At 38.6% G+C, this 11,651-nt stretch overlaps 1 protein-coding gene across 1 annotated transcript; it reads right to left on the reverse strand.

Annotated features, from left to right (window-relative positions):
- Window positions 1-687: 687 nt before the first annotated feature.
- Window positions 688-5,882, reverse strand: ASIP (agouti signaling protein). Its single transcript, XM_010153914.1, is given in 4 exon segments — window positions 688-864; window positions 2,532-2,565; window positions 2,567-2,582; window positions 5,702-5,882. Coding segments are annotated over 4 exon segments (408 nt in total).
- Between the last annotated feature and the right edge of the window lie 5,769 nt (window positions 5,883-11,651).

The following is an 11,651-nucleotide window of genomic DNA, read 5'->3' on the forward strand; positions in this document are numbered from 1 at the left end:
TAGATGTACTGATGCTCAGCTGGGGATGTTTAAAAAAATACCTTATTGTTTTGGGCCTGTCTTTCAGTTAGAATAACCTATATGAATTGTCATCCTGATTTTTCCTGAAAGTGTGGAAAGGAAGTTTACCCTGAAACCTGCATTTTCAGCATGGTATTTTGCCTGTGCTGTAAGCTGGTGTCATGCTGTTCCTATGAACAATGCCAAGCTTTGTTCCCTCACTGGGTTAACAAGACCAGTTTTAGTGTGGCTGTTTTGCGTGCCATTGGTGCTGGTTTTGCAGTGCCAGTTAAAGAATACTGCAGTCTGCAGTTAATACGACCTTTCAAAAAAAACCCCAAAACACCCAACAAAAAACCAAAACAAAAACCCAACCAAAAACCAAAAAACCCGAACCACAAACAAATAAGAAAACCCCAAACCATCAAGAACCCAGGATTCTTCTTAAAACTCAGGTAAGTTTTGCTAAAAATACCTGTTCAATGTCAATTTCCCTGAAAAAAACCATCCTGTTGATGATAGCAGTAACCTCATGGAAAAAAACATTGTCCATTGAATTTTAAGGGGCGAATCCAAGCTGCCAGCTTCAAAGACCTCTACTTTGATTGCTGTACACATGGGGCAGTTTGAAATACACACTTGAGAAGCTAATGAAAGACAGAAGCCTTATTTTGTTCCCAGTTTGGCTTAGCACTTTGGGTTTAACATTAGACATTGGCAGATGGTCTGAAAAATTCGGCATTTGCACAAAGCACAGTAGTTACAACATGAATTCAAGTGTGGTTTGCAGGTTTTGAAGTTTGGCACGCAGTCAGCAGCTGGTGTGGGCCTTGGTTTCGGAAACGTCTTCTGTTCAGCTTTTTTCTAGAAGAAAAAACAGGAAAAATCATATAAATGTAAAATGAGTATGGGTCAGAATGAGGCATAGGTGCAAAGAAACTGAACCAGGGGAGCTGCTGGCTTGAGCAGGTGGTTGCTAGCAGTGAGACCTATATTAGTAGCAATATGGAGATGTTTTGGGACTGGATCATGGGAAATGCTGGCTTGAGACCAATCTTCCGAGGAAAATGGCAACCCTCATGAGCCCCGTATTTTGAGCAATCAGAAACGTGACTGGGTAGAGCATTGGAAAACGGTCTGGAGGGAAGAATGTGGAAGCAGTGAAGAAAGGGACACAATCTCCAAAGACAACGATGTTACCAGTAAAACAAGGTAAGGAATTACTCTTGGACCCCCAAACTTTCCAAATGAGAATGAAACCTCCCTATCAATTTGTGTGGCTGGTACTCACTTTGTTTCCTGAACTGCGAGGCTGAGAGAGCAGGGAGGTGACTTTGCAAGGCTCTGCCTTGCATGGTGTGCTTGTCAAGCTGCCCTTGGAGCTCAGAAATCCTTTGTGCATGAGGTTTGTGCGCGTGGGAATCCTTAACTGCAGACACGGGTAAGTGAGCTGAAAAAGCTCTCTCAGCCTACCCAAAGAGTGCTGCTTCTCTGCCTGTGATTTGGAAAGGTGGAAAACTTTGGGTCGATCAGCATGTGCCTGAGGCCTGGGAGAGATGTCTGGAGCTCTCCAGATACAGGCACCCTATATAGACCTTTTTAACTTCGTAGTTTCTCAGGAGTTTCAATTTTAAGGTAAAATGTTCTGTGGTCTCTAAGTGCCTTAGGAGCTTTTAGGCCAAAATACTTTGACAAAATTTGATTGCAAGAACGTCATGCTTGGAGCTGAAGGTGGAACTAAAGAACATGCTGAGGTCCCTTTCAACGTGGGTCATCCTGCGAATTTAGGAAGTGTTTCAAGGAAAGTTAATCACACCAGACATCAATTAGAAAGGACACGAAGGAGCTCTAAGTGTTTGTGGCTGCAGCAGTGACTGGTTTGGCTATAAATAGCTATCATGACATATTAAAATAACGTATTTTTTACTTTCCTAGACAATCCTTAAAATATAGGATTCCAGCCTATGTAATACTTCACATTCAAGACCTATGGGTAACATCACATTAAGAAAATCTATCAATCTGAATCTACTGATCTGAAAAAAATTACTAGGTAACATTTTCAACAAAATACCAACCTCTTTGTATACCTCTACTTTAATTTCTTGACACCTGCAGTTAAAAATCAGCAGATAGTGAGTTCGTGCCCCTGGGCTGCAGAACCTGTACAGTTAACCCACATGGTGTGCCTGGGAATGATTGCTCTTTGTGGCAGATTCCTAAGTAATTTTACAAATACTTAAACTAACTCAAGATTAAAGTACCTCTTGTGTAAGAAAGGAGTGTAAAATACAAAAGTGAACTCAAAGCCCACAAGACCCACCCCCAAACAATAACCTATAACTAATCAAAGATCCTGTTGTTTTATTTCCACCATTAATTTTTTGCATCTGTTTTTACACTATTTAGAGCTTCAAACTGTATGTAAATTATTTAAATCTGGGAATGGCTGCAAAAGCGTTATAAACGAATGCACTAACTATAGAAATAATATCTTCTAATTCAACAATGTTTCCTGAACAGTCACCTACCTTGGAAGATTTCTTGTTCTCTGCTTCTTTCAAAAGATCTTTTAGTTAAATCTTCAAAAAGAATAGCACAACATAATATTAAATAAATTTTAAAGCATATGTTATTTCACTGAGGTGCTTAATAGTATTTTTGTGTGAAAGAAAGCAAATAAGCTGTGTAACTCCACTAGGAGCTGTCCTCATTTACAAATAGCGTGTCTGAACTTGTGCTGTCACTGTTGCTCTGGTGAAACAGAACACTGATAACTGTATTTTATGAGGGCTTTTTTACACATTGTTTGGCCAGATGCAAACAAGAAAAATAATTTCCGAGAAATAAAATTAAAGGTCTCTGTGTAAAGGATGAGAGTACTTACGCACATTAATCACATGAACAAAAGTAGGAAAAAATGTAGAATTCAATATTTTTTCTGTTAAAAGGTGGTGTTGCCTGCATAATTTTGGCAGGAATTAAAAAGTGCATGCTGGTTTTCACAAGCAAAAAACTCTTTGCTCATTTGGCATAAACTCTTCATCTGTATGATGCCACTTTTCATTCATTCTTCAATTTTTTGTTGCATTTTCACCTACTGTCCTGTTTTACAAAATGTTACTTGCAAAGGTGTTTCATTAATGTGCTTTTAGGTTTTAAAGGTTTGCAAATATCTGTAGAGTTGAATCTTGGACCTGGTAAATTTAAGGTTTTTTTTTTCAGACTACATCTGTTGTAACTTTTTCTCTTCAGATCAAATGGCTAGTATTTGTGAACTTCCTCATATTATCCCTTGAGGGCTATTAGCATTTACTGCAATTGTTTTTATTATTATATCAGCTCTAATGCTGTTTATTACTGTATATAAATTCCATGACTAAGACTTCTCTTGGGATCTAACACAGCAAGACTGTTAAAGTGAGAGATGCTTCCCAGCTCACTAATCTGTTATGATACTTTTGATACCTCTATTCTCTGTGTGTGAGGTTTGTAACAACCACTACCTGTATGTAATGAATGATTGGGGTAGAAAATTTACCTATGCCCACTGATGAATGATCTAGTCCAGAATTTACAATCCATATCTCTTTGAATATTTAATAACTGCCACGATTTAGAGAAATACAGAATGAAGAACACATTTTGGATTGTTTCAGAGAGTTTAATTTATTAACCTTGCATCATTATAGTTAGGTTATACACCTCTCAGAAACAGTGGGAGGAAAAACTATACCTCAGACATGTAAAGTTATTGTCACTTAATAAGAGCGCATCTTCAAAAAGGCTTTACACTAAGTAGGATTAGTGGTTTAGATCCAGTTCCAGCTGGCAGATTATGTTTGCTGTCCTTTGAAACTTTCTAACGGTAATCAAGATGCTTGTAAGCCGTTTAGTTCTACATTAATTTAACTTTCTATAGTACAATTGTACAGGATTGTCTGAATTACTTTGCCTATTAAATTGTTTCAATAACATTCAGTTCAAGCTTATATGATCTCATTAAACAGAGACTTAAACATTGGTGTGATGTAAATGCACTTTAATTATTCCAAGGAATTTGGTAAGAAAATGTGCCCAGTGGGCAGGTGAGAGGGAAGTGTAGAGATGCTTTTTTTGACAGGCGAGTGCTATAACTGTCTCTTCTATAGTTCGTCTGGGCTGGGTAAAACACCTTCTTTCCCAACTGGCTTCTAATCTCATATTCCTCATGCTATACCTACTGTATTTTCAACAGCTACTCAACTAACCAGCTCCTTACAAATCTCAGCTGTGACAATGTAGGAAAATTCAATACAGGAGTGTGAAAATACTGGCAATGCATACCTCCCACCCCTGTTGATAAAACTACAATTTGAAGTGCATGTATTAATTAGATGATTGCATGTTTTACTAGTTGATGCTAGCAAATCCTATACTTACATTTTTAGGATGTGATTCAACTCCAGCCTTGGGTTTTATTGAATTTGAGCCAGGCATATCATCTTTTGATACCCTGAGCACTGTGACTGATTGACAGGTGCATAAACATATGATTGCAAATGAGTTTTATTACTCAAGTATGGCTACAGCAATATTTAAAAACTGAGCTGTAACGTGAGTGCCTTCATCTCTGTTCTGTGTGGCCAACCAGAAGGAACAGGACTTGGTATAAAATAAAACATCACTGAGATAGGAAGCTCTATCCAAAATGCTTAAACCGAGATGAAAAAGTTTTCTGTTAGCTCATACAAAACCAGATTATGTATATCAGCGTGACAAATTATAAGTGATAAATCATAAGTAAATTGATGGCATCAGGAGGGGAGAGAAGGCTGTGGTTATTTAAACACTCAATATTTGCTCTAAAGTAATTGTTTCTGTGGCGGTGATGGGAAAGACCAACACTGTTGTTATAATAAATAGTACTACATGCCTCTTCATCCCCTTCCCCCCTCCCCCTAATGTTGCAGGGCTTTTGCTGGGGCTGCGGGTACTGCCTTTACTCCCCTTCCCACTTCTCTCTGACTGCTTTTTCTGTTTGCATTAGTTTCTCCCATTTCAACATGTTTCCATCCGCTGCAAGACTGTCTCCAGGGCAGTATCTCTCCCTCTAGCAACTCTTCCCACACCTTTCAGCACCCAGCACCCTGAAGGGCATGACTTCGTTTCTTCATCGAGCTGCTGTGTAATGCACAGAGCCCAGAAAAAATCAGGGGAAAAAGATGGACCTCTGGTTATGCCTCACAACCCACTGGGGTGTCCTTATTCCCAGATCACTTTAGTGAAAATGATGACATCTACTGTCATCCTCTTGCTCTCAGCAGGAGGTATCAGCAGGGCTGGAAGGTCCCTTGCTCTAGTAACCTGAACCCCAAAACAACCCCAGTGCATGTCCTTTCTCCTGCACCTTCTTTCTCCACCTATTTGAAAATTCATGGCTAGGGACCTTCAAATGCTCTTCATATGTCATGCATTAATACATGATTTTGATTAATTGATATTTAGTTTATCAAATTATAATTCCATTATTTTAGTTAATAAGTGATAGAGGTAATGTGGTTACTGGTTGTCTAAAATAATACCCAGAAAGGCTCGAGCATGTGCCATTTCAGCTCCAGTATAAACTATTTCAATGCAAATAAAAATAATCCATATTAATCAAAAATTGTATTTTCTGCAAATCTTGTTAATTTGGCACCGAATGGCAGATTGTACTAACCTACTATGGAGATGGGGGGTAGATCTTGGAGATTCATTTTGTTGCTCCTTGACAGGTTGCATTCTGTCTTCTCTTCAATTATCATATGAGAATCAGCAGCTCTGAGCAAACTGTAGCAGAGCAATAGGCTTAGGAAGAGGTTCTTACTTTCCATCCTGGGGAGGAAAAATTCCATTGTCATGAAAATGAAAGTCTGTCAATACCTGCATGTAGAAGAGACGCAAGGATATGAATCTCAGCAATGGTTTTCTGCCATGTTGTGCAGTTTTAGCAACATACCTTTGACAATCCTTTTGTTTCCAGCGCTTTGCCTCCGATACCAGAATACCTGAGACTGCAGTTGTCCAAGTGGAAAAATGTTATCTCAAATGCAACTCTCTTAGATGGTCTTTTTTTTTTCTTTTTTTCCTGATTTTTTTTCTCAAAAGTTTCTTTTCCCAAAAGCTGCGAGTGAGGTCTCCCTGCTGTTTTAGTGCTGTTTATTGAATGAGCAAGGGGGAGAACTCCTGCTGTCACTTTTGACCAGCTCAATCACATCATCAGATTTTTCCCAGAAAATCTTGTTTACAGATTTGTGCTAGAAAACCTAGAAAAATGATGATAATTTATAAAAACACAAATTATGTTTCCTATTAGTGTTCTCCATTTAAAAAAAAGCCATAAAGAAATATCTTGTTTTATTATACCCTGATGTGGCTGCTCTGATTTTATAGTGAATCATGGTCATAACTCATGCAAGTTATAAAAGGCCCAGTGCCATAAAGCATTTATAGGCCTTAGGGTTTAGGATGTACTTAATAACATCTAAGATGTAACAAAGTTTATGGGATTTGACCATACTCGTGGAGAAACCTGAGCTTTGCAGAATGTGGCCATGCACCTTGGAAGAGAGCCACTGGCCCCGGACTACCTCTGCGTGATGCAGTGCAGCTATACGGGGTACAGAGAGCTCATCACTATCCTGGTGTCCTTTTCTTGTACGTTCTTAACACTGTTGAAGTTCAAAGTTGATTTTTATTTCCATGTCCATTAGTTTTATGCTGTGCCAGAGTTATGGGAGCCTTCCCCCAGAGACACTGGCAGCCTCCAGATTTATGGGTAGCTTTTTGTCAGTGAAAAACTATTAGTAGCAGTAAAAACAAGGGGTGAAACCAAATGTTTTGAGCAATTAATCTGGTTGTAATGACTTAATTACTGGAGAGTTAAAAGATGAGCATTGAAAGAGCTTCAATCTAATAATTCCTGCTAAACTCGGTAAATATTACACTTGCTTTTATACCCTCCACTGACCCAGTCTTACTGTGAGATGTTGAATAGTAAGCCTCTAATTTCAAGTGCTTAGTCTTATTTCTAAAACAGTCTGTTCTACAGGCCATGCTGATGTAGCAAATCAGTGCTGGGTACATCGACACTGCTTTCATTGCGGGTGATAGCTGTGCCACGGGGTACGTACCCCGATCTATTAGGAGTCTATCAGGATGCTGGATCCTACGTGATTTAGGTATCTGCATGATCTGCAACCAAAACAGATACATCTCAGCTTGGAGTTTTATAGAAAGGAGGATTAACCTATGGGGAACTGAGTGCTGCTTTGCCAGGAGTTCAAATAGTAGACAGCTGGTGTAGTTCAAAGCTGGTTTGGAAGTTGAGACCCAAGCTGGATCACAGTTGTCACTGTGGACTGATGTATCCTTTGAATGAGTTGATAAAAATTTTGTTATGGAGTTTGGAGGAGTCTTAAATTTGATCACAAATCACCTACTATAGGAGAAATTACATCTTCATAAGAAAACAAAAATTGTAATAAACAAGAGGAATAATTCCTGCCATGAAAATTTTTCTTGATGGTAAAATTCTAGGCTTGGATTTTCAGCTATGGCAATTTAGTAAAGAATCAAGATGGTGTGTCTGTTTTCAGTTTTTACATACTCTGATCTTGTAAACTCTTAGACAGAAGTTCAGCCATTGCCTTTGGTAATAGCCTATGAATAATGGGAAGTATGTGAAAATAACTGCTAGGTCAGGAACCTAGCCTAATTTTTTTTTTTTCCTATGCTGAAGAGATACCCTTTTATAGTTTTTTCCCACCTTCTTTTAGAAAAGATGCCCAAACCTGGTTGTTTTCTTCATGCTTTCTAAAGACTGTTCTAACACATAGTTATATATCTAGACCATGTTTTAGGTCATAACCATAACCATTCAGGTAAAAATTAGAACTTCTTTTTATGTAACTAATTTCACCAATCTGAGTGTTTCTGGTGATGTTCATACTCTAGGCATATGCTTAAAATTTAAAAGAGCTGAATAACAGCTTTTGTTCCCAAAAACTTGTCTACATTTTCCAAATATGCAGTTGGTCAAATAAAATATGTTACTTAAAAAATCTTAGCTTGATTAACATTTAAGTATGCTGATATTCTCAAGATCTAGGAAGAAAGAAGTTTTTTACAAAGAGGATGGTGAAACCCTGGCACAGGTTGCCCAGAGAGGTTGGTAGGTGCCCCATCCCTGGAAACATTCAGGGTCAGGTTGGACGGGGCTCTGAGCAACCTCATCTGGTTTAAGATGTCCCTGCTCACTGCAGGGGTCTGGACTAGATGACCCTTAAAGCTCCCTTCCCACCCAAACTATTCTGTGTTTCTGTCATACAGGGCACATCTATGACAGGTAGATGTAGACATTTGGGCTCTAATTTTTTCCATGCTCTGTCCTGGAGTGAGGAGAATCATAGAATCATAGAATCATAGAATGGTTCGGGTTGGAAGGGATCTTAAAGATCATCTAGGTCCAACCCCCCTGCCATGGGCAGGGACACCTTCCACTAGACCAGGTTGCTCAAAGCCCCATCCAGTCTGGCCTTGAAGACATCCAGGGATGGGGCATCCACAACATCTCTGGGCAACCTGTTCCAGCTGGAAGCTGTTTAGATTTGCACATAGTGATGTTCATGCTGTAGATTTTCTGTTTTAAGCAACATTTTAGCCTGATTGCAGGATATGCTCTACAAGATACCTATGATTTTCAGATCAGGGTGTGCTGCCCATCTGGAGGATTGGCATAGCTGGCATATAACTGGCCTGCTGGAGACCGTGTCGACATGCCCCCAAAGTAGTGTTTAAGTAAACTTCTTCCATCCTGAAATGTTGTTTGCATTGTACTTCCTTGTCTTTATCTCAGCAAAACTGCCAATGAATGCAATTGTGCCTGTGCAAATGTAATAAAGTTGTAAAATTTTACAGCTTGCATCTGTTCACTCCAAACAGAGTGACATCTGAACATCCTCTGGTGTTGAAATGCAAACCTTAGCTGCATGTGTTGATCTGAATTCTTGTGCACATTGTTGCTTTTCTTTTTTTTCCAAAAGCACTTAGGTGGTAGGAAATTTACAGCCTTCAAAATTGTCTGAACCTGGAAAATGCATAGATTGGTGAATATGCATTCAATCTGAAAACTATCAACTAACTAGAAAGGTAACACTCCTTAGAGCAGCATAGTCTGCTAGATATGTGCAACAGAGTTCATGAAAAGGTGGAAGAGGTGGAAAGTGGAATCAGAAGTGAAGATGAGAAAAAAGGTGCTTGTAATCTTTGGTTTCATATTCCGAAAGCCCTTGGCCAAGTTTGTTTTTTTTTCTTTTTATTGGGCTTAAAGAGAGGTTTACTTTCCAGTTTTGCTCATTATTTTCCTTATTTTCCTTCTGGGACTCATCATAGGATGTTTAAGGCAACCAAACTATTTTCCTTAGCTCCAGCAAGTTTTACATCTGCTTTTCTATGATCACTTAGTTTTAAAAGAGTTTATTTTCCTTTTGAGCTCCTAACAATGGAGAAGTAAATTACTTTAATAGTAGTATCTTTAGCTAGTTACCATTTATTACTTTAATGAAGCTAAAATGTACTCGGAGAACTTTACCATTTTTAATTGTTGTTTATGGGGACTTAGTCTTGCACATCACTAAAATCTAACCACTGAACTTTAGCCACAGTTCAGCAAATTATGTAAGTGAATAGTTAACATGTAGCAATGCCCTGTATTGTCAAGGGAATGACACAAGTACATTTAAGAACAAAAGCAAGTATTTAAGATTTTGTTGACTGTCATCGGAGATTGCAGTACCCTTTTCTATGCCATTTCCTCTGTGCTTTGGCTTATTATATTTAGTATGTAATAAGGTATTTAAATACTTACCCCAATTGTTAGCTTTCACAAGCATTTTCCCTAAATGTAAATTTGGAAAATGACAGATGATGTGAAACAGCTTTTGTCTCTTTTTAATCTATTTTTTGTGATGTCATATTAAAAGTCTCACAAAGAAATTTGTTTTCCCCAGAAAAACCCCATACATTCAACACTTTTGAGGGGAACTAATTTGGTGTCACGGCTGATTTCACTCTATTCAGAGATTTATCCTCATACAACAACAGAGTGAACAGTTAGAGACATTAATATTAAGCCTGCTATAAACATTGGAAGGGACAAGTTGAAATTTTCTGAAGAGGTCTAACAAATTTGGACCAACTCATAAATAAAATGGCATCACTATAAATAGCTGAAAACAACTCATTAGAAAAATAAAATATTAAAATATGTGAACAAAGAAATACAGAATAATGAAACTGTTACATATCTGTGTAACTCGCTGACAAATCTTCAGCTACGCCCTGCTGTTGTGCTCCCATTTTGAAAAGGATCAGACAGAAAGTGATGAAATGCAAGGAAAAAAGCAAGAATTAGTGGATTCCTTGAAAGATGCTGAGATTTTAAGATGGAGAGAAAGTGAAAAATTTAGGAACTTATACATGGAGGTTAACAGGATGACTGGGGAGGTTCTGAATTATTATTTCGCAGTCACCTAGAACTGTGCTATCCAGTCTCCAAAACAATCCCATCTCAGCCATCAGGTTTCAGCAAAGGAATAGCAGTAAAAATGGAAATGGCATTTTAAGGAGTGTTTTGAAGGAAAGGAATGAGACAAATGGGAATCACTAGTGCTCCAGGCAGCGCTCCACTGACCCCAGCCACAGAGGTTCCTCTGCAGTACCAGTTTCCTAACAGCAGGTTAGGATTGTCTATGCAGAACGCAAAGCAATGTGCTTTCTCAAGGTGTTAAAACGCATGAGTAAATATAAAGAAATAGCAGCTACTCACCCTCAAACCATAAAATAATTTAAAATAAAATCAAAGCAAGCAAAGGCCTCCCCCAGAATAAACCTGGAGGCCCTGTTTGGAGTCTAACCTGCATCTCAATGTGTTTGAGTTGTTTCATGCAGTGTTGGGGGAATGGGTTGTAAACATTAGGTCCCCTTTTGGCATGGACATCTAGTATACCTCTGAGGTTCTGGGAGAAGGATCACAGGGCCAGATCCTGCAGAGAGTTTTTGGTGTTTGGGTAGACACCTGAATTCCTCAATCCCCCTCCTGTGTTCTTCCATGCTTCCCTGTGGAAAAATCTTAGCCATCCCCACCCAACACATCTGCCCTTGTTTTGCATGCCATTGAAATATGAGTAAAGTTGCTTAACAACGGCAGCTTTATGAAAATGTGGCCATGTAGTATGCATAGACACTTAACATATGCTCAGTTCTGGTTGGTTTAGTGTGGTTTCCAGCCTTTGTGTGTTATGAGGTGGGCCCTTGGTAGCATGAGAAAGAACATAACAGGCCATTTCTGTTCCTTTGTTGTGTCCTAGTCTTTGAGTTCTTAGGCCATTTAGGGATCAAGTTTTCATGCTTTTCAAATGCAATTGCACTTCCAAAAAACCAAAAACACAATGAATTTTTAATTTCATGGGTACATCAGGGAATATTTTTTCCTCAGCATTCTGATCTATTAATATTTTGCTTTGCATAAAACTTGGCAGTTTTGATACACTCTTCAAGTTGTTGGAGGAGATCCAATACAGGTTATTTTATACAGCCTACACTTCAGACTGAGATAAAGGGTTTCTCTG

This window comes from Eurypyga helias, unplaced genomic scaffold, assembly GCF_000690775.1.
Source record: "Eurypyga helias isolate BGI_N326 unplaced genomic scaffold, ASM69077v1 scaffold10390, whole genome shotgun sequence".
NCBI lineage: Eukaryota > Metazoa > Chordata > Aves > Eurypygiformes > Eurypygidae > Eurypyga > Eurypyga helias.